The 26,346-nt window shown below is 45.5% G+C and overlaps 2 protein-coding genes across 2 annotated transcripts; one reads left to right on the top strand and one right to left on the bottom strand.

Annotated features, from left to right (window-relative positions):
* Nucleotides 1-314: 314 nt before the first annotated feature.
* On the bottom strand, nt 315-8,539 carry PtA15_6A598 (uncharacterized protein; the record flags this gene model as incomplete). Its single annotated transcript, XM_053170319.1, has 14 exons — nt 315-323; nt 460-776; nt 839-1,366; nt 2,273-2,923; nt 3,006-3,175; nt 3,256-3,326; nt 3,410-3,460; nt 4,179-4,295; nt 4,358-4,439; nt 4,507-4,985; nt 5,046-5,832; nt 5,863-5,986; nt 6,047-7,933; nt 8,008-8,539. The coding sequence occupies 14 exons, from the start codon at nt 8,537-8,539 to the stop codon at nt 315-317; spliced, it is 5,805 nt and encodes a 1,934-aa protein (XP_053021523.1).
* A 2,545-nt stretch (nt 8,540-11,084) lies between these two features.
* Nucleotides 11,085-26,076, top strand: PtA15_6A599 (uncharacterized protein; the record flags this gene model as incomplete). The annotated part of the gene is made up of 12 exons (XM_053170320.1): nt 11,085-11,235; nt 11,311-11,523; nt 11,600-11,653; nt 11,733-11,801; nt 11,918-12,022; nt 12,096-12,203; nt 12,279-12,377; nt 12,447-12,560; nt 12,627-12,740; nt 24,408-24,989; nt 25,081-25,476; nt 25,538-26,076. The coding sequence occupies 12 exons, from the start codon at nt 11,085-11,087 to the stop codon at nt 26,074-26,076; spliced, it is 2,544 nt and encodes an 847-aa protein (XP_053021524.1).
* Between the last annotated feature and the right edge of the window lie 270 nt (nt 26,077-26,346).

Consider the following 26,346-nt stretch of genomic DNA (forward strand, 5'->3'; position numbering starts at 1 on the left):
TAAACATAAAAAAAGAAAAACACATTGATCAATCACAATTGCAATGCCAAAGAAAAAGAAAGACATACATCATCGGTCAAGACAAACTAGCGCAATGTATTCTTCAGTAGTTTTTTCTGGAAAATTTTTAGGCTTGTATTTAGTCCAGGCACAATGCGCCAAAATTTCATTTGAGTGGATTATGTGACTACGTGTCTTGTCTATTTTTTGCAATGTAAGGCCCATTTCATAGTTTTCGAATTGTGTATAAGCTTGTCCAACCGATGACGGGACAGGAATTAAAGGCTTTATAGCTAGCCAGGTGTTGGTGAAAGTTACTTTATCTGACCGAGAGATACGCCAGTGTTGGAAAATAAGCTTGATGATCCCAAATTTAGCACGGGTGTTTGACTTCAGAGCAACAACACAATTATTTTCACTCGTATTAACGGAGCAGAACACAATATTCTTGTCCCTTACAACGTTTGGAATCTTCAAAACCTTTAATGTCAAGGGATCAAGCTTCTGTCGTGATTTGGATTTGCTCAATTGGTCTGAGGCAAGCCACGTTTGATCGCCAAGGGGGAATAACTCATTGATCCGGGCTATAAGTTCCTCAAAGAGGCGCGTGTCCAGATTGATCCAATTTTTGGTAACTGTTTCAGGAGTGCAACGAATAGGGTTGTAGAGCGACTTAACTTTGCGAACCAACTCCGCAGGGAGACTGGGGCTGTCTAGGAGAGCTCTGAGGTTCCCAATCCGATAGAAATTTGTTAAGCAAGTGATCTTGATTTGTCCTGTAAAGATGGACAATATCAGTACAAATATGTATTTTAAGTGTGTGATCAGTTTGATTTACCAACTGAATTATTTGTGGTGGTCTTCAATACAGTACCCATCAGACGCTCCATAGAAAAAGACCACCATGCATGGGCAGGTCCGTATTTTTCGAGGCAATCGGAGAGATGGAAAGCCATGTGATGATTTGGAGCCACAGGCGATTCTGGAAAAAGAACCGAGCTGCTTTTCATGTATTCTTGAAGGTGGTTGCGGTATTTAGCAATCTTTTCCTTGTTCATTGTTTGTTTAAGCGCAAGATTGACGAGTGAAACCAGGTGTGCAAAATTATGGAGTAACAATTGGTTAGCCGGATCACCGTCTTCCCATAACACTGGCAGGACAAGTGGCAGTTGGATTGCAAACAGATTTCGCCATTCGTCTGCCTTCAGGCTTCCAAAAGAAGCCTTACCAAGGGCTGGAATCGCTCGACCAATCCAGCTTGGTATGTGAAGTTTCTTCAGCTGTCGATTAATGCTTGATAAGGCGTCTTTATCAAGAATAATTTTGCCGTTAGAGCGAGGGATCCAATTGCCATCCCAGCCTTTCCCTAGCACGAAGTCAGCGTCACTCGAGTCAGTGTTAGTCCCAAATAACATTTGACCAAAGGGTAATCTCTCTTCAGACTGGTCAGGAGAGGGGCTCGTTGGTCTAGGTTCAGGATTGCTTGAGTTCAATGAATCTTTAAGGAGCTCGTGAAGCTCGCAAGATGAGACTGGTGGTGGTTCTTCTTTGTCTTGAACATCGGACATCAGCCAGAACCTTTGACAATGCCACTTCAAGATTCCTAACAAGAGGTTGTGCATTGCATCCACAACGTGATATTCCAGAATTTTCCAATAAGAAAGCTCGAGTAGAACAGAATAGCGAACACCATGTTCTGAAAGAATTTTTTTTTTTACTCGGGCATTTTCCGCTAGACGAGATTGATTTGCCCAGTATCGATCATGGTCGGCAAGATTTTGTAATGGCCAAGATTTTGAGTCGAAATTCTTGATCTCCTTCTTGTCAATGAGGCAGTAAGAGCACATTAGTCGGGCATTGTGACCAGCAAACCCAAGGCCACGGCGAAGAGCAGGTAGATCGGCAAAAAAAGGCAGTAATGCTGCACGTATCAGTCGGCCTTCAGAGTGTTGATGGGTTTTTGATAGATAAGTGCCAGTATTCCAGAGGTGCTTAAGCTGTTCAACCAATGGTCTAAGAATCCAGTTGGTTTGTTCAAGCAAGGGTTCTTTGGGGCCAGGTGCGATCCCAACGAGGAAGATGTTTTTGGGTAGATAGCGGAGAGCGACAGGTAAACTCAGGCAAACCATTATGATAAAAGTGACCAAAACATGTTTCCCAGATTGACGACTACCAAAAGGATTGATGCCATCGAGGAACATCGCAAACGTTAAGTTACCCAAATGTGACGTGAATTGCTGGCCGTCAGGACCAAGGAGTTCCCGCCAGGCACGTGATTCTTGGATATCGGATATTTCCGCGGTGTTGTTGAACGGCGAGCAGGACTTTTTGGCAGTCTCTTCTAAGATATCTTCAATACCAGCCCGGGAAAACAATCGGGCCAACCAACTGTCAAGTTTGTGAAATGCAAAGCAACGGATTGGCTGGCAAACTCCTCGGCGTTCGTGAAATAGATCAGCACCGCAGACTTGACGATCATCTTCGTCCACGTTGGATGACGGTTGACTTTGTGTATCTTCATCGTCTTTGAACTGATCTTTAAATTTGTTAGTGTGTTGAGAGGGATGCCGGAATTCACTGTGAACACATTTTTCGGGGGCCGTTAGAATGGGATACATCGCAAAGCATCGGGGACAACAGACTAAGAAACTGAGATCTGGATCAATTGCTAGATGCCGAATCACTGTGGTGGGATCTTTGGGAAACGAGTCAAGTGTTCTTTGTTCAGAATAGTTGAGGCCGCGCGGTTGAGATGATTCGTCCAAGCCATGAGTGCTAACGATCTCTATCAGATGACGGTTGAGTTTTAATAGATAAGCCAATGCAACGAGAGAAATCTGCTGGGTCACATAAAAGAGACTTGTTTTCAAGTTTATAAGTAACGTCGCTGGATTCTTGTTGATGAAATCAATGTGAAATAGGGCTTCAAAGAAAACATAATAATTATTATAAAATTTCTAAGTATTGATTGGCTGCTAATGAGGGGCTAATCAGGGCCGGCTTACTGCAATCAAAATATCTGGGCAGATTTTCCATGTGGGTCACATTCGGTTTGCTGTCTGAGTCTTCACCGTTCAACTCCTGCGCGTTACGACTAAGGGCAAGGGTGGCGAACGGTTCCACTAGAACATCGTCATTGACAACCTCTGGTTGAGGAGTTTGGCTTTTTGCTGCACTAGGTTGATGAGGAGCGCCTAGACAAAACATGATAAGTCTAATCAAACTGAGGATCATAAAAGCAGCACAATTACTTACGAGTTGTTGTTGTTGATACCATACGCCTGTTTCGTTCCTCCCACAAGAGATGTGCTTTTCGAGTTGCGCAACTAACATGTTGACCAGGTTTGATGACACCATTATCGGAATGAGTTTGATCTGAGCATCCCTGACTGATACAGGTGCAAAGTACCTTCGAATGACTGGGCATGCTGGTGAGATGGAAGGCCGCCTGTGAGGATATCTACATAAATCAAATGAAAGAGTGCTGGGTTAGGAGAGGCGGTGCAGACATAGTTTCGCGGTTTTACCTTTGTAAAGAAACATGTAACACAACAATAATCAACATTTCAAAGGTGCGCGTCACCATCCTTGTTTAGCACGGGGCGGAAGTTTTCCAAAAAAATGTGACCGCAGTGACCCGTTGGTAAATTCAAATGAAAACAAATCACCATTCTATGTAAGTACATATCTGAGTCACCTGTGATTCATTTCAAACTGAGTACAATTTTTTATCATTTCTAAGAAATATTTAAATTCAAGCGTATTGGACAATGAAATGTATAGCCGAGGTATGTACTTAAAAACAGTTTAACTTGACAAGTAACAAGCCTTGTATCAGATTGTAATCAATGTAATATTTTCTCAATTAAATCAACATAGTAGCCAAGCGGAGGTCCGTCAATTTTGCTGTTAAGTTCTTGCAGTTTGTAGGTTGATAGTGTTAGTAGCCATGATTCATCGTAAAAGATGTTTGGGAGGCCTTCTTTGTGAGGCATGCTGCTGATCTTAGGGTTCTGGGGACGTTGTCGTACTCGTGGCGGCGGAGAATTGGATTTTTGGGTGGCATACTCAATCCGGCGGGCCCTCAATCAATCCAAGCCAACCATAATGCGTTTGACATGTTGGCTTCGCCAAGGTAGTTTGTGAAAGACAGCCTGCATTGGTAATCCCCGGCGCACAAGAGATGGATCTGCCTCATCGTCCGTCTCGTCATCGCTGCAACATTGTTCGATGATTGGAACCAATCCAATTAAAGATGGATGCAACAATACCTCCTCCAGACGCCATTGTTTTAACTGTCAAGCAAAAAGGTAAGCTTGAGATACAAATGACACGGTTTATTATCAAGAAAACTTACTGTTGCAAGGCGGGTGTTTTTTTGCTTTCTCTTTTGGCGTGCAGCCAATTCCTCGGGTGAAAATTCCTTCCTTTCACGGTACCTGCATCAATTTTGGTTGATGTTAAAGATCTGCAAGTTTGTTTCAAAGGATGGAAAAGGGTACTAACGTTCTCATGAGCTGGCACTGGATGTGTATTCTGAAGTATTCTTTGATTTTGGCTTCATCACAAAGCTCCTCAGTCAATGGGTCATATTCTCCACTTCTGACCACTTGCATAAAAGTGTTCCTAGCTAAATCCCAAAGAAACCGATTCACAGAACTACTTATTGCTTTTGAAAGATCTGGCCAGAAAGATTTCACGCCTGCTCTGCGCATTGCACGCCATATAATACTGAGGGCTTGCGGGCTTGCTCTAGAATGCCCGGGCCCATCACGGTAGGGGAAGCAGGGGTCAAAATCTTCGTCCGTATCCATGGCGGAAGAATCGGGAATGGGGTCGGGTTCCCCATCTGATTCTTCATCTGAAGAATCTGCAAGGCTTTGTCTAATCCACGCGCGGCGCTCTTCTGCAGTGGCAGGAGGGGGAAAATCACCTGTCTCGGCACAGCGTCCAAACATCGTGGCACAATGTTGCCGCACATATTCCTAGTGAGATAGCAGTCAGTTGGATGTTATGATTGAGCTTAAATTCTGGGCCAAACTTACTTGAATTTCACAATTTTGTGCCCCCCCTTGTGAACGGGTAGTTGGGGTATCAACGTCCATATTATCAGATATAGGTTGAGACCGAGAACGTCCAGAAACACGGGTTGCAGGGTTTCTTGATGAAGGTGGGGCCTGAGTGTTAGCACCACCTTCAAGAGGCAAGGCTGCAATAGTACTGTTAAGGCTGGTGAAGCCTTTGGCAATTGTTCTCATTGCATTCAGCGACGCGGTTCCTATTTGGATTGAAGTCTGCGCAAGCGAGTGGAGTGAAGAAACAATAGATTCAAGATTGGGCTGAGTGGGCTGAGAGCTAGCAACTTGTTTGTCATCCCTGTGCGACATCAAGACATCCGAGGCCCAGCTAGAAACTTGGTCGGGGAAGGGGTTGGGTCTGGAAGCCAAAACTGTCTCTCGGGCGGGCTCGGGTCCGGAAGCAGAAATTGGGTTTTGGGCGGGCTCGGGTCTGGAAGCAGAAACTGGGTGTCGGACGGGCTCGGGTCTGGGACAAGCAACTGGGGTTCCGATGGACTCGGCTCTGGATGTAGGAACTGGGTCTTTGATGGGCTTGGGTCTGGAAGCAGAGATGACAGAAGTTGATTGTGCTAGCTCGGTAGGTTGAGCTGCGGTAGGATTGAGTGGTTGTATGGGAATTGTGCCGCAATTATCCATGTCAATCAAAGGGATATCTTCGGTAGTTTCATTGAGTGGGAGACCAGCAGCCGTCGATTGCGCTTCTACAGATGGCTGGTTTCCAACGGCAGTAAGAGAAGCTTGGGCAGGTTGTCGCCTGAGGTGGTATCAAGGAGAATTGCACTGCTTTTCGGCGTAGAGGAGTTTGTACTTTGCAAGCAATACCGTCTTAGAGTCCACAGACTTGTATTCAACGCCATTCTCTTTCAGTTTGGGTCTAATCTGCGCTGCTGTTATCTTACCTTCCGGATCTAGCACAGGCAAGAGTTATCAGTCATATTATCAGATTCAGGGCAGTTTAGTGTGCTTACCAGGCCAATCAGAAATATCGTCCGTGTCGCTATCAGCTGTGTCTGGACGAGTGTCAGTTGCGGCGGCGCTATTGGAATTGCAGGCAGGAGCAGGTGGTAGAGAGGCTGGTATAGCTGCGGGGGGAGGTGCATTTGTGGTGGGATGTACAATTGCGGCGGGAGATACATCTACACCTCGAGATACAGGCCGTCTGTCATCATCATGATCCGAGTCTTCAATGATCAGGCGTTTCTTGGTTCTATTGCCAATTTTCACAGGTGGAGGTGTCATGTTTCGCGGGTTAGCCGTCGTGGAGAGTGTTGTGCCTTGGGGGAGCGCGACGGATGGCGTTTTCAAATGATTTGTTTCCAGTGATTGGTTTGGAGCGGGGGTGGAAGGCGCTGAGTCTCTCGAGGATGGTTCCATTAAGAGCTGGCTCGCTGATGATGGCTCAATAGAAACGTTGAGAGTTTTGTTGGATTCAGAAGACTGCGGTACAGGCTCAGCAGCTGTGGCGACTGGGATGACAGGGTTTTCTGGTGATGGTAAAGGTGCACCTACTCCCTGAGCAGCCACTTCAACCGTTAGCAATTGGTTGGGCAAAGCCGAGTCCAATAATTCAGACGTGCTACCGGGGGCGGAAAAAATGCTATCAGTCGAACTAGGTGGAAGGTATTCCAAAGAAGATTGAGGCAATTGGTCGAATCCAGGCGATGATGGATCAGTTAAAACTGGAACTGTATCGTGAGTAGGTATATTGTTTCTGGGATCTTGTGGCTGAACAAAGTATGAAGCAGCTTGTTTGGTCTCTACGACGGAATCTTCAGCAAACGAAGGAATATGCAAGATACCAGCGGGAGTGTCATTTTCGGGATCTACCGTATTGTGAATAGGTAAGTTATTTCTTGGATCTTGTGGTCCAACGGATATTAAAGCAGCTTGGGCGGTCTCTGCGAGGGAATCTTCGGCAAACAAAGGAGGCAAGATACCAGCCGGAGTGTCCGCGGGAGACAATGTATCGGGATCTGGTGGCTGAATGGTATCTGAAGCAAGTTGTACGGTCTCAACGGAATCTTTGTCTGGCGAAGGAGGCAAGATCCCAGATGAAGTGTTGTTTTCGGGACCTTGTGCGGATACTGAAGCAGCTTGGTTGGTCTCTGCGACGGAATCTTTGGCAGACGAAGGAAGCAAGATACCAGCGGGAGTGTCCGAGTCCAATAATTCAGACGTGCTATTGGGGGCGGAAAAAATGCTATCAGTCGAACTAGGTGGAAGGTATTCCAAAGAAGATTGAGACAATTGGTTGAATCCAGGCAATGATGGATCAGTTAAAACTGGAACTGTATCGTGAGTAGGTATATTGTTTCTGGGATCTTGTGGCCGAACAAAGTATGAAGCAGCTTGTTTGGTCTCTACGACGGAATCTTCAGCAGACAAAGGAATATGCAAGATACCAGCGGGAGTGTCGTTTTCGGGATCTACCGTATCGTGAATAGGTAAGTTGTTTCTTGGATCTTGTGGTCCAACGGATATTGAAGCAGCTTGGTTGGTCTCTGCGATGAAATCTTTGGCAAATGAAGTAGGCAAGATACCAGCCGGAGTGTTGTTTTCGGGATCTTGTGACCAAACGAAAACTGAATCAAGTTGTACGGTCTCTGAGACGGGAGGTTTGTCAGACAAAGGGTATTTCTCGGGGACCTCTTCAACTAACGCGGGAGACAATATACCGGTGGAGGTGTTGTTTGTGGGGGCTTGAGGGAGAAGAGATATTCGTGCGCGAGCAATGTCACCTTGATCAGTAGGTTTTGGGATGGTGATCGACTGGTCGAGAAACTCAATAGTGGAACTGAGGGGCTGTGTACTGGTGAGGGAAGCCAAGTCGGGGTTATTTAAATCTTGAGGACCATCTGATTGCAAAAGTAACAACACAAAGGATTAGACTAATGAAGCCAACCAACGTTTCAAATAGCTATTTACGTACACAGAATCAGTGCTGAGGATGTTGAAGAAGCTTCTTTTGTGCCTTGTTGGCCATGTTCAGATACGGGGTTGCTGAGCGGAGTCTTTTCTTTGTCCAAGGGAATGTTGAAGTTGGAATCTTTGCTAAGTAAAAATAGCGGCTCTTGTCCCAATAGGTCAAGTCCGAAATCAGATAAAGGAATCATTTCTAAAAGGGGGTTGAGTTGCGCGTGCGACTCAGCCTTTGAGATGTCGCCGTTTTTGTTGTAGTCTATCAAAGGAAAGCTGCCGATGGAGTCCGATAAGTCAATCAAAGGCACAGATACCAAAGTTTGCGGATTCCCAATGCTGGTTGGGTGATTTTCTTGAATTGCGGCAGGCTTAAGTTTTGATCGTCGCTTCCTGATCCACTTCGGTCGTTGTTGTACTGGAACGGCCTTTGCAACGCTAGGTCGTTTGATACTGTAATCTTTATCCTTCATTATCACACCAGTTGACATATTGAGAATCAGCGTCGGTTTGAGGTCGAGAGACGAAATACACAAAACATACATGGCAGATGGTGTGGGGGTTATTTCCGTCAATTGTGTGTTTTTCTGCTTTGGCCGGTGCCTCACTGCAAAGTACCGCACTCGCTTCCGCGTGAGCCCTTGCAATCCTGGTCGAGCGCCTGACTGGTGGCCCGGGCGTATTAACAGCTGGTTTCTTGGCTCGCTTCTTGGTGAACCTTTGAGCGCGCACAAACAGTGGTTTACTGTTATCCTTCTCAACACAACGTCGCTTCCGAGCAGTCCATTTTTCAATCACCGCGCCCCGCTCTTCAGAAAAGTTTGTAGTGTCAGGCGAATGCAAAAAAAAAACTTGATTGATTATGCTTACTTGACTTGTTTTTGCTAGTGCTTGGTTGTTTTGAATCCTGTTTGTGTCCTTGAACCCGTGTCTTCAGGCAGTTGTACAGTTGCTCCAGGACAGTGCGTCAAACGCTTGCTTTGTATTCAATACTGTTTTCCGCAAGGATGTGCTTGAGACCAGGTACGTTCAGATCCAATGCGGCTGTTTCAATCTATTTGTGAGCCCAGAATCCCCAAGAATTGCGAAATTTTTATAAATTATCTTACCTGGCCATTCAAATTGTTGTTCTGGCGGGCAAGTGCGGTCGGCCAAGTGTTGGTGGTAAAGGTTGACAAGACGCGGGCGAGTGCAGTTGACGGGAAATGGCACTTGGTTAAGTTTGAGATAATGTCTCAACTGTGTCACTGTGAAGATGGATGGATCTACACGCGTTGAATACATGTAGATACAGAAGTGTTTAATTCACACGGAAAGTTGGTAAATTCAATATTCATAACTTTTATGCAATGGGCGGGGCATTTGAAATTCGACGTTATCAACTGTTGATTCACACTTACCGCTTGGCCAGCTTTTGGTGTTCTGTCTGCGCGGGTCACAAATGGTGCTTGGGTCCATTGTTGGCTAGCTGAATTCACAAATCTGGAAATTTCAACTACCGGTGATTTGTGGAACCTGGGGAACAGCTGAAGAACGTAAATTATGTAGGCTTAGCTTTATTCGCGGTTATGCAGCAGCTCACATGTGCAAGTCAAGTGCAGGAGGATGACGGGAAGAATTTGGACGTGTTTGTGCAGCGGGCTTTCACCGCTACATGTACATATCCATATCATGTAGATTCAGATTAATATGTCACCGATGTGTACTATTTCATACAGTGTACTATTTCGTAAATATTTCCCTCCTCTTGGTGTTCCCAGCACCTTGCACCAAGATGGTGAGGTCCAACCCGGCCAGCCTGATGGAAGTGCTGGCAGCCGGAAGTATAGCAAAAGAGAGCAAATTATGTACCCCCGCCACAGGCGTTGGACGCCGATTAACAGATGTATTTAACATTGATGTATGCATGTACGACGCTTGTTCCGCTGCATACATGTATTTACATAAATATTTATGTATTGACATGCAGGAAGCATGTCGGCGGTCGCGGGCCAGCACGGGCCCTGGGTCACTATGCAAATGTATACATTGTATATGGATACGCAATGTTTTTCATTCAATGAATGTTTTTGTGATATCTACTGGAACTGTGATAAATCCTTGCCTAATGCCGGCATCAGAGTACAGTCTGACTTGAACTCATCCGGTCGGTGGTCGATTTGAAACGCTTCCAAAGGGCCCAATACGGATGGATCCCTTGACATGAAGAGTAAGCCTCGTTTCTTCTAGTCTATCTCATATGTACTTACATATGTATTATGTACTGACTTGTCTTGTTGCAATTCGCGTCAATATTCAAGATGGCAACCAGACCAGGATTGCAAGTGCGGGCCCCTATCTATACACAGACGTGCCGGCTGTAATCCAATCACCGAAGCGCTTCGAACGGAAAGGGCTCAATACAAATCGGGATCTGTATAACTGCTTGACAAGACAAGTAAGCCCACAATTCTTCTAGTCAATCTGATACACGTATACACCACACCGGATCCATCGACTTTGTTCTAATTTGCGTTGATCTTCAAGGTGGCAGCCAAACCAGATCAGCAAAAGCCAATATCCATACAGACGTGCATACACAAAGGGAATAGAATCATCGTTTGGAAACCGAAAGAAAAGAGATCTGAATTGCTAAAAGGTGAGTCCTCTTATCCTCCTTGACGTTTGCAGTGCATCAATGTAGCATCTTTATATGCCCATTTAATCACGTACACTTCTTTCTGGAATGTTCGCACGGATTTGGTCTGTAACCTGGCCTTTGAAGATGACAAGCTATGTACAACATACATAGCAGCCCGATGAATTGACCGAAGCAAAGATCGTGGGTTGACCTCACCAACACCGCGATATCTATACACTCATCACAAGTGGTATGTCCGTCTGGTCGACACTTTTGGTAACCAAACAAATCATTGCTTTGAAGTGCAGCTCCGAACCATCCATATAATGCGGCTACTCCCCTCCGTGCCGGCCAGAAAAACTAGCAAAAGCGTTGAATTCCTTAAGTACTTTGCATCCATCAACTCAAACTCTTCATCCACATCCCCACAGGTATCTGCACAACCCGCGCAATCCCTCCATCTTTTCGCTATGAATGCCCAAATCTTCAACCCAAACGCATCTCATGTCACCAAGGCGGATTTGATAGATTTTCTCTATAGATCTGACCCTCACGTGTTTCTCCCAACGTCAATCACGAAGGATGGACTTATTGCACTGGTGCAAGAGCGACTTAACTTAAGTTTGTGCCATCATGCGTCCATGTCCAGTATCTCCCCTCGCCAGATGTCTAATCAAGTTTTTGCTGTATCTGTAGCTCGTTTGACCCCACCCGCAGGTCGTGGTATGCGACACCGTGGCAACCCTCCTGACCCACCCGCGCCAGTTACTGTACGCGCGACTCGCCGCAGGTCAGTCCCCGGCAACCCCACTGTGGTTACCAGCTTGCCCAGAGCACCACGCAGATCAACTCCCGCGGTGGGTACTGTTGTGGTGAATCCCATAGAGAGAGATACGGCCAACCAGCGAGGTGATTTTCCGATAGATTTTTTTGTACACTTGGCTGTCCTTGTTGAACATTATTCCCGCTTTTTCGGATTTGCTAGCTCCTGCGGAAAGCCTGATGACTTCTGCGGCGGGTCCTACGGTCAATGATGAAGGTACTTAACTACTTTTTATATACGCGTTTGCCAGTCATTATCTGACATCATTAACTTTTTTTTTTTGGCACCTATGTAGGTGCCGTCAAAAACGTTGTCACCCCCGTGGCGGGTACTCCTGTTGAAGTACACACGGCTGATGATCAAGGTAATTGATTTCATGAACTATTTTCTTTGCGCGTTTGAATAACCTCCTCTAACGGTCTGGCCCTTGGTTGCCGTCCCTAGGACCCGTCTAAAACCCCATCGCGAGCACGGAATTAGCCAGTGCTACGTCGCCTGCCAGATGCCCCTCTGTGGAAAGCTCTATCCCCAGGCCCAGGACTCCAACATTTGCTGAAGTTGTCCAAAAACCCCGAAACGGTTTAGGTAGGTAAATCTACATTGCTACCAACTATCACCTACAAGCTCACCCGTAAGCTGACATTCTAAAAATCCGCAGGACCAATTGCGTCAAATTCTGACACTTTGCAGATTTCTAACGATGTTCAGCTTCAAGCAGGTAGTACTTTGAGCAAGCAAACTGATGTCAAAGGAAAGAATTCTGAACGTAGGTCAAAACTCCCAATTTATACTCTAAACCGTAAGCTCCCATCAGCTGACATGATGCGTAAATTTCTATAAGCCCTCCCTCCCAAGGCTGGTGCTTCAAAGATTGTTGCTGTCAAGTTCGCCCCGGATAGCACTCCGGCCGTGATTAATGCCAGAGGCAAGAAATCTAAACGTAAGCCAAACCTGCCCAACCGAGTGTTACTATTGCACGGATTGCTTGCTGACAAGATGCAATTCATAGAACTACCTCCCCCAAAGGCTGGTACTTCAAACGTTGTTCTGGTCAATGAGTTTAAGCTTGCCGTGGAAAGCACTCCGGCTGCGAGGCTCCATGTCAAAGTCAAGAAATCCAAACGTAAGTCCAACCTGCCGAACGGTACATTTCACATATTTCTCGCTGACATTATATTACAACTTGTAGAAGCACCTCCCCCTAAGGCCGGAACTCCAGTGGCTGTTCCTGCCGAGGATTTTGAGCTCACAGCGAATAGCACTCCGGTTGCAAGGGTTGATGTTGTAGGCAAGAAATCCAAACGTAAGTCAAACCTTCCAAACTGACTGTGACAGCCACAAAAATGTCTCATAACTATGGTTGATTATCTCGATAGGGGCTGCTGTACTCCAAAAAGCTCCCACGATCATGGACTTTAGTTGTAGAACCGCTGTAAGACTCAAAAGTGGTTGTGAAACCCTTTTGCTGAATGGAGAAGGGGATGAAGGAGTTGCAAGCTCTGCCCTTCTATACTACCAGCTACAAGACCCACCAAGCTCAGCTTGGCAAGCTTTAATTAGGTGATAGGAGTGAATGCTCAAGATGAGTTTATTCGATACACTTTATAAAGATTTGTTATTGATATATAAGGGTTGTTATGAGTATAGTTGTAAGTGTTGAGAGTACAAGGTGGTGAGTGAATCACTGATGAGTAATAAACTGAGGAGCTACAAATGAGGGGGAGAGAGCCCCTTATATAGACAAATGTGAGGGATTTTAGCTCCAGGGCAGCCCCAGTGAGGGATTTTAGCTGGCCTGCGCTGTGTACAATTTATGCGAGGGGTGCATGCATGATGCAGGGAACAATGGCATGTGATGCAATAAAACCAAACAAAAGTGGAGGTGAAAGTTCTAGAATGCGGAGAACAATGGCACAGACTGCAGTGGCAGTGCTGGATGATGTCATGCAGCTAGAAAACAAAGGCAAAATAATATATGCAGTGGAGATACCATGGAGTAGGGAAAGGTGGCTTGAGGTGCGTGACAGGGGTCAACAGGGTGCTACAGGTTGTCCGGAGGGTCTAACTTCCAGTGCAGTGGGGCTACAGTTACACTTTCAGTGGAGACTAGGGGGTAATTTGGCCGTAGATTCCATTTCTGGGGTCCATATGGTTGGACCATGAGGCATTCTATGACTAATTACGCAAATGAGAGAAAAACTTTTGATTTTTCCCATTTTGTATACCACATTCTCCCCCAACTTATTGTCTGTCCCCAGACAATTCGCCGTGAAAAAGTGCCCCGTTTAGATTTTTGAAAGCTTGAAAGTTGAGTTTGCACAGCTGTCATTCCAGAATTCTCAAATATTGGCTTTCTTTTGTCGCTGGAGTACCATGGAGTGAAGTTTGCACAAAAATTGGATTTTGTGATTTTTCAGGTGCTTCGTGAGCTGGAAAATTTTTCATGTCTGGGAGTCAAAGTGCTGCGCGCAGTCCGCAGCTGCGCAGTTGCGCAGCGCCGCAGCATGTGACTTCGTGTTGCCGTTGTACGTAGTTGCCGCGCTAGAGCTCCAGAGTGCGCGCGCTTGAAGCCGCGAGCCCGGATCAACGAGTATTGATTGGGGACCCGTACGCTGTTCCTGAGTAAACGGGCCATGGGCCCGGGTGCTCTGTGTTGATCGCGCCCGCCCGTTCTGTTGTCGAGTAGTGATCGGGGGCGCGCGCTACCCGTCCAGTCTGTCTGATCCCCCTGTCTGCGATGCCGGCCGATTGTGTTTGGCTCCAACCATACCTGAGGTCCGACTCGGATCATAGATAATCCTCCCGACACATAGTTCGTTGCCCACAATTCATCAAGCTGTCTTCGCCTCCACCACCGCTAGCCTCAGGAACAAATTCAAGCTCGCTTCTGCAGTCTCGAGCTGCATGGGACCAAACTTCGCGACCTTCCGGCGTCTTCTCAATCCAAACGACCTCCAAACAACTCACAAGCCAACTTCGCCGACCACCTCCTCCATCTCCCGGGGCGGATTCCTTTGAGGCGCACTCAGTGCCTCAGAGCCAATCCGTCGATTTCGCCGCCTCCTGCCGCCGTCACCAGCCTTCAGGATTGAACTCGAGCTTGCTTCTGCGGCCTTGAGCTGCAGGAATTCGATCCCCGCTTTGTTCTTCCGGACAGCCAAAGCTGAGCCCATAAGGTATGTAATGTTATTTGTTTATATTAAGTTTATATTGCTTCAGCTGCATTGTCTTCCAGCTGAAGCCCTTTCATCCTTTACTCAGTACGTTATGCTCCGGTTGGGATGTCCGGGTCATGACCGGCTTCATGACGGGTGCGTTTGGTTATATTACCTCGGCCATCGCCCGCCGAGCCGTGATCAAAGGATCCAAATAATGAGGCAGGGCCCTCAAGCCTTTGTTGTCGCCAGGCAGCCAGGTAAGTCGTCTACTCGCATCCTGATTCCTGGTGATGTCCGGCCATACGGGCAAGGCTGATAGGCTCTCTGAAGGGTATAAAACAAGCCTTCTCTCCGTTGATTCAAGTTTCCTCCCCATCATCTCCTCAGCGTCCAACCACCCTTTTGGATTAGTTCCTTCAATCCCCATTGACCCTGTTATGACTACCTCCTCTAGCCAACCTTCACACCCTTATTATTTACGTCCTCGTGTGAGTTCTGCTGCAAAACAGGTGCGTCCTCCCTTCTTCAGATTCAACTTTCATCCTTGCTAACGATGCTCTCTTCTGTAGATGAATTCCTCGGTCCTTGATACCATGGGTTTTGATCAAAACCTCTTAAACCACCACCCTCTTGGGCAGCCATTCCCCAAGGTAGGTTTTCTTTCCCTGTATCTCTGATGTTTTATTATTTCAAGGGAACCTGATCGTTGTGTTCGCCAGACGCCTTGTGCTGATGCGCCTGCTGAGCCGCCAACCCATTCTTCACTTGATCACATGAACTGGACCCAGGACCAGCGTGACTATCTCTCAAACTCGCTGATGATGTCTGACATCTGTCTTGAGTCCCCGGTGGCTCTTCGACCATTCATTGTTGGCGATGCAACCATGCAGACTTTAGAGACGGTAAGGTATTTTCTTTAGTCATCTTTGCCCATACTGCCATCTGACCCTATCTTGTGTAGTTCTTGGGTTCTAATAACAGTGATTGGGCCCCTCCGAACGTCCAAACTCTCCTTGGCTTGACTTCCTCTGCAGCTGAGGTCGCAGCCCCGGCAATCCCTCCCGGTTTGGTTGGGCTTTACCCCCGATTCAGAACTCCAACACCGTATCCAACTTCTAGCCCAACTGAGGGTATTAATCCTGTTGCCGGATCGCCGGTCTACTGCCCTCGAACCCCAGATCGCTTGCCTAACCCTGACTCGCCCATCTTCCATCCAAGAGCCCCTGACAGTTCCCCAGCGCCGGTAAGTTACTCTTTTGATTCTTTTCTCAGCGCAGAACTGTGCTGATGCCCATTGAGTTGTATATCTACATAGGTCTTATCGTCCAACCAAGTTGCTCTTGAAGACTCCTGGACACCGCCACCCGCTTGGACAGTTCGTCCTCGCGGCCTTCCATTGCAGCCCAAAACTCAGCAGGCTATCGAGGTGGATGAGTTGGCTTCTACTGAGAACGAGCCGGCCCATCCCAGATCCGAAATCGATGAACTTTCTGACCACAATAATGAACCCATTGAGGGCTTCCCGCGCATCCCTTCGCCGTCTGTTCGCGGTGATTATGGTATAACGGAATTTCCCTTCCTTCGCCCTCATCAAATCGAAGCGCTTCTTACCCGCCGACACGGTATTGTCCCAACGACTCCCGCCATGGTTGAACCAGCTATCCTTTTTCATTTCTATGTCGGAATGGTCGAGGACTTTGTTGCGTTCTCTAACCGCAACCCTTCTCCGAATGGATTCGACCACATGGAACGTATCGACCTTTTTCAGGCCTGGGCCCATCAATATCTGACCACTGACCATCTTGTTTGTCAAGCCAATTGACCAAAAGTGAGTTTCTATCTTTCTTTTTTTTTTTTATGCATTATTATTTTTATACTAATTATTTTTGCTTTGCTTTTTTTTTTTAGTCGCCTATGCTGCGTGTTTCCTGGGGTAAAATCGTCACAAAACCAAAAAAATCAATAGATAATAGAAAAAAATAAAGAAAACTTATATGAGGTAAAACTAAAAAATGTATTATTCTTTTCTTTTTATCTCTTGTACAGTAGGCTAGTCTCTTTTTATCTTTTGATTATTAGCCTGAAATATATATACCAACACCCCTCCCCCAACTTAAACAGGTTGTCCTCAACCTTGCTTGAGAAGTGAGTTTTTAATGTTCTGAATGACTTCAACATAGAGAAAATGTGTTGTTCAAGAATAACCCAAAGAGAAAAATTCCAATTTTAAATATAATACTTTTGCTAGGGAGAAAAACATTCTCAAATTGAATGTTGTTTTCTCCCCCAACTTGGAGATGGGCACCAATTCAGATTGTTGTCCAGTTCTTCATCAGAATCTTCATGCAAATTTTCACCAGTGTCGTCCTCATCCAACAAATCAGGTTGATCTGGATCCTCGTCTTGTTGGATCTCTTCAAGTTCACGTCCACGTGGGTAAAAGCGTTTGATATGAGAAGCTGCGTAAGCCCTTTTAAGTTCCACACCATCCAATTCCTCCAAGATATACGACCCCTTTGGTAGTTGTTTAGTGATTCTAAAAGGACCATTCCATCGGTTAAGAAAAAGCTTTCCCCATTGGTCCTCCAAGCTTTTATTGTAAATTAAAACTAGTTCGCCAGGATCAAGAGGGTTTCGGAGTCTTGCTGCCATTTTTCGGTCCCAGTACCGAACAGAGGATTCTCTAGCTTTCATTAGTTTCTCGTGAGCTATTTCCAGAATTTCGTCCCTCCTTTCTAATTGCTTTGTTCGAGCTTCTAACAGCTGTTCTGTAGTTTTGATTTCCGTCCAATCAATTCCTAGATAGGTGTCCATTTCTAGATCCACAGGTAGCACCGCTTTTTGTCCAAAAACAAGTTCAAATGGTGAGTAACCTGTTGTACGTTTTGTCGAAATCCTGTCTGAAAAAAGCACTAGAGGTAGATATTCTCTCCATTTTCCTCCAGACTCGCCGCACATCTTGATCAATGTGTCTTTAATTGGCCGGTGTCCTCTTTCTATCATGCCGTTGGCCTCCGGATAATAAGGTGTAGGCGGTTTGAAAGTTGCACCAATCTTTTCCACAGCTTTGATAAATTCATTTTTGAATTCGGGTCCATTGTCCGCCGTAACCGTCTTGATTACCCCATACCGATAAACCCATTCCTCCAAGAGAAATTTTCCAATTGTTGCCGCTGTGAGTTTGACCAAAGGAGCTGCCTCTACCCATCCTGATAAGTCATCTCGAGCCACAAGTAAATATTTATATCTTCCAGCCTTGATGTGGCAGACATCCAACGCTACTCGTCCGAATAAAGTGTTTTCACCAGTTGGGTTTCGAATTTCCCTAGGTACCAGTGGGTCCCTTTTTTGACATGGTTCACAGCTTTTTACCCATAAGCGAACCTTTTTCTTCAGACTTGGCCACCAAAATCGGCAGACTAGGCGTTGGTATGTTTCTTCAAGTCCTCGATGACCGAGTTCCTCGTGAACCTTCCGTAAGAGCTTACTTTGATACGAGATGTTAGAAATTACTAGTTGCGCCATTGGAGAGTGCCGGCGCATCAGTCGTCCATCCTGAATAAAATAATTTGCTGATTTTTGTTTGAGTTTCTGAAATTCTTCAGGATCCAATCCTTGTGGTTTACGCAGGGTTTGTAAATAGTCCTTGAGATCTTTCCAAAATCCAGATGATTCCCATTCTAGAATACTTGTGGACATTGAGCATGTTCTAAATCGGGAGCAGACTTTAATCAGTGGTTCCTCTTCATCAAAGTCGTCTGAATCGTTATAAAACTCGTCCTCGTCATCGCTTATAGGTCTTCTCGACAATGCATCTGGTAAAGTAAATGTCTTCCCTGGCTTATGTACCATATCAAATGAGAATAGCTGAATGAAAGCCACCCATCTGGTCATAGGTGCATTGGGAAGCGAAGGAGAGTTGATCATTTGGATTAGGGATTGAGCATCGACTTGTAACTCAAAGTGTTGACCCCAAAGAAGTGTCTGTAATTTCTTGAGGATCCTAGCTACGCCACAGAGCTCTAACTTTGGCTGGGAATATTTCGATTCCACCGGTGAGAAGACAACTGATTCGTAGAGAACTGGTCGAATAAGTCCTGTTTGTAGTTCTTGCTGAGAAAGTACTCCTCCTGCCGCGATGAAGCTGGAATCCACGGCTAAGATAATAAGTCCGGCATCTTCAGAATAGTCAAGGCTTTTCAAGGTGATGTCTTCTCCAATGATCTTTTTGAGAAGGTTGAAAGCTTGATCACAGTCCTTGTCCCAGGCCCATTCGACATCCTTTCGTGTGAGTTTCCTGAGAGGTGCAGCAATCTCTGACAGATTTTTAATAAAAATTCTGACATAGGTTACTATTCCCATGAAGCCTCGGAGTTCTGTGACATTATTTGGAGTAGGCCAGGTTGAGATTTTGTTTTTCTTCTGGGATGACACACGCCTTCCTTCTCTGCAAACCACATGTCCAACAATGTCCAAAGCCGGTACAAAACACGCAAACTTCTTTCCTGAGATGGTAAGTCCTGCTTCTTCAATCCGAAATAAAACTCTTTCAAGAGTTTGAGCGTAATCCCAAATAAACCGCCGAATTCCCGGATTTTCTTCTAGTGCCTCGTTGTTGTATGTTGAAACAGGTCCTTTTATACCGCCATTGTCAATAAATACGCCTACGTGTTCCAGTATCTCGTCCTGGAGGATCCACATCATTTGAGCTTGGTAAACCGCCACAGAATTTTTTGCTCCTTGGGGAAGTCTTGTAAGTTGGAATCTTCCTAGTGGTGTATCAAATGTGGTTAAGGGTCTTGATTCTGGGGCCAATTCTCTTTCGTCGTAGCCGCCCATGATGTCGCCTAGTCCGTAACAGGCGCGTCCTGCAAAGGATTCCACAAATTCTTCTGTTGCAGGAGGTAGCCCAGCATCCTTGATGGTAACCTTGTTCATTTCTTGTAAGTCATGAACTATTCTTAGTTTTCCATCATGCTTTAGGACACAGAAAACTGGACTAGAATAGCTGGATGTTGATTGTTCGTAAAGTTTGTTTCGTATACGTTCCCGTACTTGTTCCACATATTCGTCCTTAATTGCCGCAGGTATTGGAATTGGCTTCTTCTGCCAAGGTTGGTGATCCACTACTGGTATAATATAAGGCAAACCGTAGGAATGCTTCAAAAGCCCTCTTTCTTCTGGGGTGAATGCTATAGCCTTCTCTCGAATTATAATTAAGTGCTTGAAGAGCTTCAATTCTTCTTCCCAAAGCCATCCTTCCGGTCCAAAATTGACTACCTTTAGGCGTTCTTCTGTAATCCTGGCGGTGGGTTTGAATTCTGGAGGATTTGGTGTGAGTGGTGTCTTGTACGGATCTCGTGAGAGTGGTGGTCGTTGAAGAGGCGGGTTTAGCGTTTGCGGAATAGGTTCATTAATGGGCCAAATTTTCTTTGCTACTGGTTTGTATTTGGTCATACACCATAGACTTCCATCCTTCCAACTTTGACATAACTTTGCTTGAAATGCCAAGCCCAAACCCTTTTCGAATAGCTTCCCAACTCTATTGTTGGTAGGTTGGTGTGAAGCTAACAATTTTACACTATTGATAGACGGAATACATTTGAGAAACTTGGTTGATTCAGCTGTCCCATTAGTCCTTGTTAGTCCCGGTTTGATGGATAGAATCTTCAAGAAATATTTTATAGTTTGTTTTTGTAGTTTCTCCAATAAGTACAGAAAGGATGTTTCGAGCCAGTCTAAAAAACCCAGTGTTCGAGACATAGCCTGCTCAACCAGCTGTAGCAAGCTATTCCCTAAGTGAACACCGGTGATCATAAAAAAGATTGAGTAGGTTTCTTTGAAAACATCCGATGTTCTTCACCTCCTTCTCCTGTAGACCCGTGTTCAGTGGCTGGCATAAGTATGTTTGTGCTCAGATCCTTCCGATTATTCCAGCCTTTCCCTTGTCCAATTCTAGCCAAGGGTACAGAAACTCTTCTGCCTTTTGATCCTTGGAAAGAGAGTGTCTTGCTGGTTTCGTGGTATTCCAATGTACATTCGTAGTCAAAAAGAAATGGTCTTCCAAGAATGCATTCTTGTGCTTTAGGTGAAACAAATAGGTGAGCAGGTCCGGAGAATCGACCAATTGCTAACGAGCAGTTTTCCGCCACACCATTTATGTCACATCTAGCACCGCCAACTCCTTTCATGGGTATGTCTACTGAAACCAATTCCAAATCCAAGTCTTCTGCAACTGATCGGGGTATGACATTTACCATAGATCCGGAATCAACCATGAAGTCTACTTTTGCTCCCCCCACTTCGGCAGTTACATATCCCAGAGCACAACTATAATAACACGGGTCTGAGATATCTTCGTCTTTCTGGGGTGTAGTCATTGCAGCTGAAACTTTGGTGGATTCCGTAGCAATGTAGGTAGCACTGTTTTTACCCGGAAGGCGTCCTTGAAGTTTGGCAATGACTTGTTCCGTGTATGATGGTGAAATAGCCGTAAGCTGGGCAAAAGTTGTCGGAATTTTTACTTGGTCTAAATCTTGTAGTAGTGATTCCTCCGGAGAATTTTTCTTGATACTGATAGGTGCCCTTTCTCGACTCCATATTTTCTCTGGTGCCTTTCTAGGATTTTCCTGTTGAATTTCTGCTAATTCGTCCTCCGCATCAATGTCCATGCCGTCTTTTTCTGGTTCTTGGATCCTCACGCTACGCCGACCTTTCTGAGCTTCAGATCTTGTAATTGCATGAGTTCTCAGATAGTTTTCTGCACCAAGTTGAGGTGGTTCCCATTCGACAGTCTGAGCTGAGCTTTGCATCATGGGAGTGCTTCCGTTATTTTGTCTTGATTCAGCTAAGTTTCTAATCGCATCTTGCATGGCGGGATCTGCCGAAGCACTTGCCACTACTGAACGGATTGGCCGAGATGGGTTCCAAGGAATGTGTTGTCCATTCGGTAAGTACCACTCTTTCCCCTCTCTCTTCACCAATCCTTGACTCTTGTCTTCAATGAATTCTGGGCATTGTCCGGTAGAGTGCCCTTCCCGTTTACAATAGTAGCAGATTGTAGATTCATATAGTGGGGTGGATGGTCTTGGCGCTTCGCGAGAAAATTCTTGTCTCTCCACTGGTCCCTTTCAATAAACTGGTGCCGTGTTTTTAAGCTGCTGCTTAAGCGATGCCAACTCCTGTTGGACTTCATTTAACTTCTGTTCTACTGCTTTGTCATTTGGGGTTTCTTGTAACATTTGTTCTCGCCGTTTCCCGTCACCTTTCCTAGCCTCTAGATTTTTCTGCATAGCTTGATTTGACTCGGAAAAGCTTGAGAAATTGACATAGCCTTTGTTAATTCGGATTTCAGTTTCTGCCGCTGCCACAAGGTCATCCCATTTAGGTGCCTTATTGCTTCCATCCTTGGCTTTTGGAAGTTGTCCCTTGTTGACTAGAGTCCGTTTGATGCTTCTTTGACTTTCATTTGAAAAGGCACTTAGGAATAGCAGGGCCGTGTCCTCCTCCTTGCTAATGTGATCATTTTTAATAAGGTACTTGAGAATTGAGGTGAACTTCTCAAGATAGGTCTTGTAGTCTCGATAATTTGTGACTCCGTTCTTGGCTTGCTGTTTTGCCACTTTGATTAAATCATCGGTGGTGTACATAATAGTATTATCTAATTCGCCCCATGTTTTGACCATTTCTTTCCGTAATTTTTTCCAGTCGCAGTCATCGTATCCGTCCATCTCCTCGAGTTCGCTCTTGAGTTCCTCTGTCCGCACAAATCGTCCAATCTGAAGCGCCTTATCGTAATCCGTTGCTTGGAAAGCGTTGGCCGTTCTTTCGAAACGCTTTAAGAACTTCATGAATTGGTTGCCATCATAGAAGAGTCCAGGCTCTTTAATAATGACTGGTTTGACTTGGTGGAACTGTGGGGGTTGGTAGTACTGTGGATAAAAAGCTTGTGGATGCTGAATGGGTGGTTGTTGAACCGGTGGGGGTGGAATTGGCTGTTGTTGTTGTTGAAACTGAGGTTGATACATAGTTTCTCAAATATTTTCCGTGTTGTGAATTCCGTACCCCGATATAGGTTGATGTGGAGTATTGTTACGTTGCGGTAAGTTTGTGTTTTGAGGAGTTTCATCCGAATCTGATAATTCATCTCTGTATTGGTCTCTGAGTTGAAGGTCAATTCCCTTTCCTTTGTCTTTTCTGGGTGGTGCAGGTGGGTTTGTTGTATCCGGATTCCAATTCAAGGCTGAAGTTCCGGCCGCAGGTCTGTTCCTAAAAGGGGTTGATGGAGGAGCAAATCCATTCTCCAAATCTGGTGCGCTAAACGGTAAACTCATTTTGTTCTTGTTGAATCCTAGTTTTGTAATATCACAATCTTTTGCTAACGGTTACTGTGCTCTGAAAAAGAAACAATAATATCTGGTCTCTGGTCTCTTTACCAGGGCTAATTGGGGCTTTTTCTTTAATAATTGATATAAATAACTTTACCGTACTGGGAGTGTTCTTCAAACAGTATCCTAATTATCTGAATGCTTTGGTACAACAACCGTCTTTCAGTATATAATTGGCTATTTCCTTCGAGTGGACTCCAGAGTTTTCTTCTAGCAGTATCTGATTATCCAGATCCTTTGGTACGACACACCGTCTTCCAGTATATAATCAGCCGCTTTCTTCAAAATTCTCCTTTCAGGTCTGGTGGTTACACGTTCTCTTCAGAGGCTTGTAATCCGTTTTAGTATTCAACTGGTTTTCCAACAGAATAAGTGAATATGCCGTGGAGTTTGTAGATTTTGTTGAAGAATTTGATCCTTTCGCCGCTAGAAGTAGGTATCCTTCAACGTTATTCCAAGTTGTTGAAATCGGTAATCTGGTGTTGATCGAACAAATTTATCCTAATCACGTTGGGGACTCCCTTGTAAGACTCAAAAGTGGTTGTGAAACCCTTTTGCTGAATGGAGAAGGGGATGAAGGAGTTGCAAGCTCTGCCCTTCTATACTACCAGCTACAAGACCCACCAAGCTCAGCTTGGCAAGCTTTAATTAGGTGATAGGAGTGAATGCTCAAGATGAGTTTATTCGATACACTTTATAAAGATTTGTTATTGATATATAAGGGTTGTTATGAGTATAGTTGTAAGTGTTGAGAGTACAAGGTGGTGAGTGAATCACTGATGAGTAATAAACTGAGGAGCTACAAATGAGGGGGAGAGAGCCCCTTATATAGACAAATGTGAGGGATTTTAGCTCCAGGGCAGCCCCAGTGAGGGATTTTAGCTGGCCTGCGCTGTGTACAATTTATGCGAGGGGTGCATGCATGATGCAAGGAACAATGGCATGTGATGCAATAAAACCAAACAAAAGTGGAGGTGAAAGTTCTAGAATGCGGAGAACAATGGCACAGACTGCAGTGGCAGTGCTGGATGATGTCATGCAGCTAGAAAACAAAGGCAAAATAATATATGCAGTGGAGATACCATGGAGTAGGGAAAGGTGGCTTGAGGTGCGTGACAGGGGTCAACAGGGTGCTACAGGTTGTCCGGAGGGTCTAACTTCCAGTGCAGTGGGGCTACAGTTACACTTTCAGTGGAGACTAGGGGGTAATTTGGCCGTAGATTCCATTTCTGGGGTCCATATGGTTGTACCATGAGGCATTCTATGACTAATTACGCAAATGAGAGAAAAACTTTTGATTTTTCCCATTTTGTATACCACACTGCCCACTTCAGAAATCCTCAAGGTATGTATAAACATGTATTCATCATCCAAATACGCGAGTAATACTAAGAGAGAAATCAAATCGAAATCTGTTGAAAACAGATGAAACAGATGATGAGAGATGTGTTATCAGTTGCACTCCTCTCGCAACTAGCTCAAATCGACATGACGACAAGGTGACACGTGCTCCGGAAGCTGAACCAGGCATTTGCCCCATCCGAAAACTCAAAACTAAGCGCCCACCTGCTGTTGTCACGGAAAACAATGACAGTTCTGATGAAGAAATCAAGACAATCGCGGACGATTGTCCAACCATCAAAGTCCCTCGCTCCGCTACCGCTGACCCAGGCCCGGCTCCAAAGCTCAAGACTATGCGCCAATCTCCTGACAAAGACAACCAGAAAAGCGCACAGAAACCTTGCCCCATCCTAACCTCCCATCCCCTCGCCATTGACCCTCCTCGCGCTGGCATCAAGACTGTCAAATTCCAGGTGCTTCCCTCAGCTGTCAAGCGAACAGACGTCGATAGGGCAATTAGTCGCTTAAACGTGGGAAGAAAATGGTCCGTCTTGGACCCAGTTGATCCCACGGTCAAACCTACCATATCACGACTCAATGTGGGTGGCGAATGGCGTTATCTTGAACACGGTCAGGCGGGGATAGTTTCAGTGGCGAACATTCCCAGTGAGTCATTTAATTATGTACTTCTGTGAGAATACAGATGGTAGGCTTACTGGTGATGTGTATAACGCCGATATAATTTCTGCATATTCAGCAAACCCAAAATCCGCGGCTGCAATGGGCAGTCCTCATTACTGGGACCCAAAGGACGACACCAGGCACAATACTTTTCAGCCTCATCATCTACTCGACTCATCCCCCAATCTTGTTGCTGGATTGCCCGAGCCCATTTCAGCCAATCCTATTCCCAAAAGTACTACCCCCGACCTCCTATTAGATTTTACTGAAGGGCTGACTCAATGGAGTCTGATCGATGGTTCCGAAACCTTGACCAAATGCAACAAGCTATTCATTCCACTTACACCAGCCGCAGAGCAACACGACTCAGTAGAAACTCATACTGAGTGTGAGGTGCCCGGGTCGTTTCCATCTGATCCATCGATCTCTTCAAATGAAATCATAAGCTACCCCCCAACTAAATCATCATCAGGTAAGTTTGACTTAATTTCCTTGTACCTGTCAATTTTTGAACGTTCTGTCCTTTATAGCAGAAGTGATGACGGCCAGCAACCATTTCTCGGAGTTTGTGCAAGATGCACTGCTCAAGCTTCGACAAATCCCCAATTCGATTAAACCATCCTTTCTTCAACAACCCTTGGATACACCGGCCGAGCTCAAAGCCTCCATCACTAAGCCGGTGTGCAGCACTTCTGTAGTCAATAATCAATCCCAGCCCTCCTCGCCAAGAACATTAAGCAAATCTAGCCAACAGCTTCTGACCCCCAAATCCCCAATAAGTGTTTATTGCGAATTACCTGACGTCGCTAGCAAGTCTCCCAGTTTCAAAACCGAATCAATCATACCGGGCGAGACAATCACTCTTAAGAGCGAAGAAGTTGAATTGACTCTATCTAGCATGAAAGAACCGGAGATCTCAGACATCAAGATCGATTCCGATCACGCTCAGCTGGCCCCCCAAGTACTACCACGCCTCCAGCTTATCCCTAACCCTGAACCCCCCCTGACTTTCAACTCTGCCATTGACGTGTCTCTAACTGATGCCATCCATGAGGCTCTCGAGGAGAGTTAAGTGTACGTTAAATTTTATTGAAGCTTTTGAGATGTAGAAAAAGCGACTTATTCTTTTCAAACTTGCATTGTTGCCGCATATCGTCCTTTCGACCGGTAAGATAAATTATCATACTGTTCATTCATTAAATCTGGTCTCCAATAGCCTTTTTCTACTGCCTTGCTCAACAGGAATGTCCATTCTTTTTTTCTCAATCATGAAGAGTAGCGCTGTATGGCCCTTTTTAAAGCTCCCTGGCTTCAGTAGATCATGATAGCCACCGTTGATTTG

The sequence above is a fragment of the Puccinia triticina genome, chromosome 6A, assembly GCF_026914185.1.
Source record: "Puccinia triticina chromosome 6A, complete sequence".
Lineage (NCBI taxonomy): Eukaryota > Fungi > Basidiomycota > Pucciniomycetes > Pucciniales > Pucciniaceae > Puccinia > Puccinia triticina.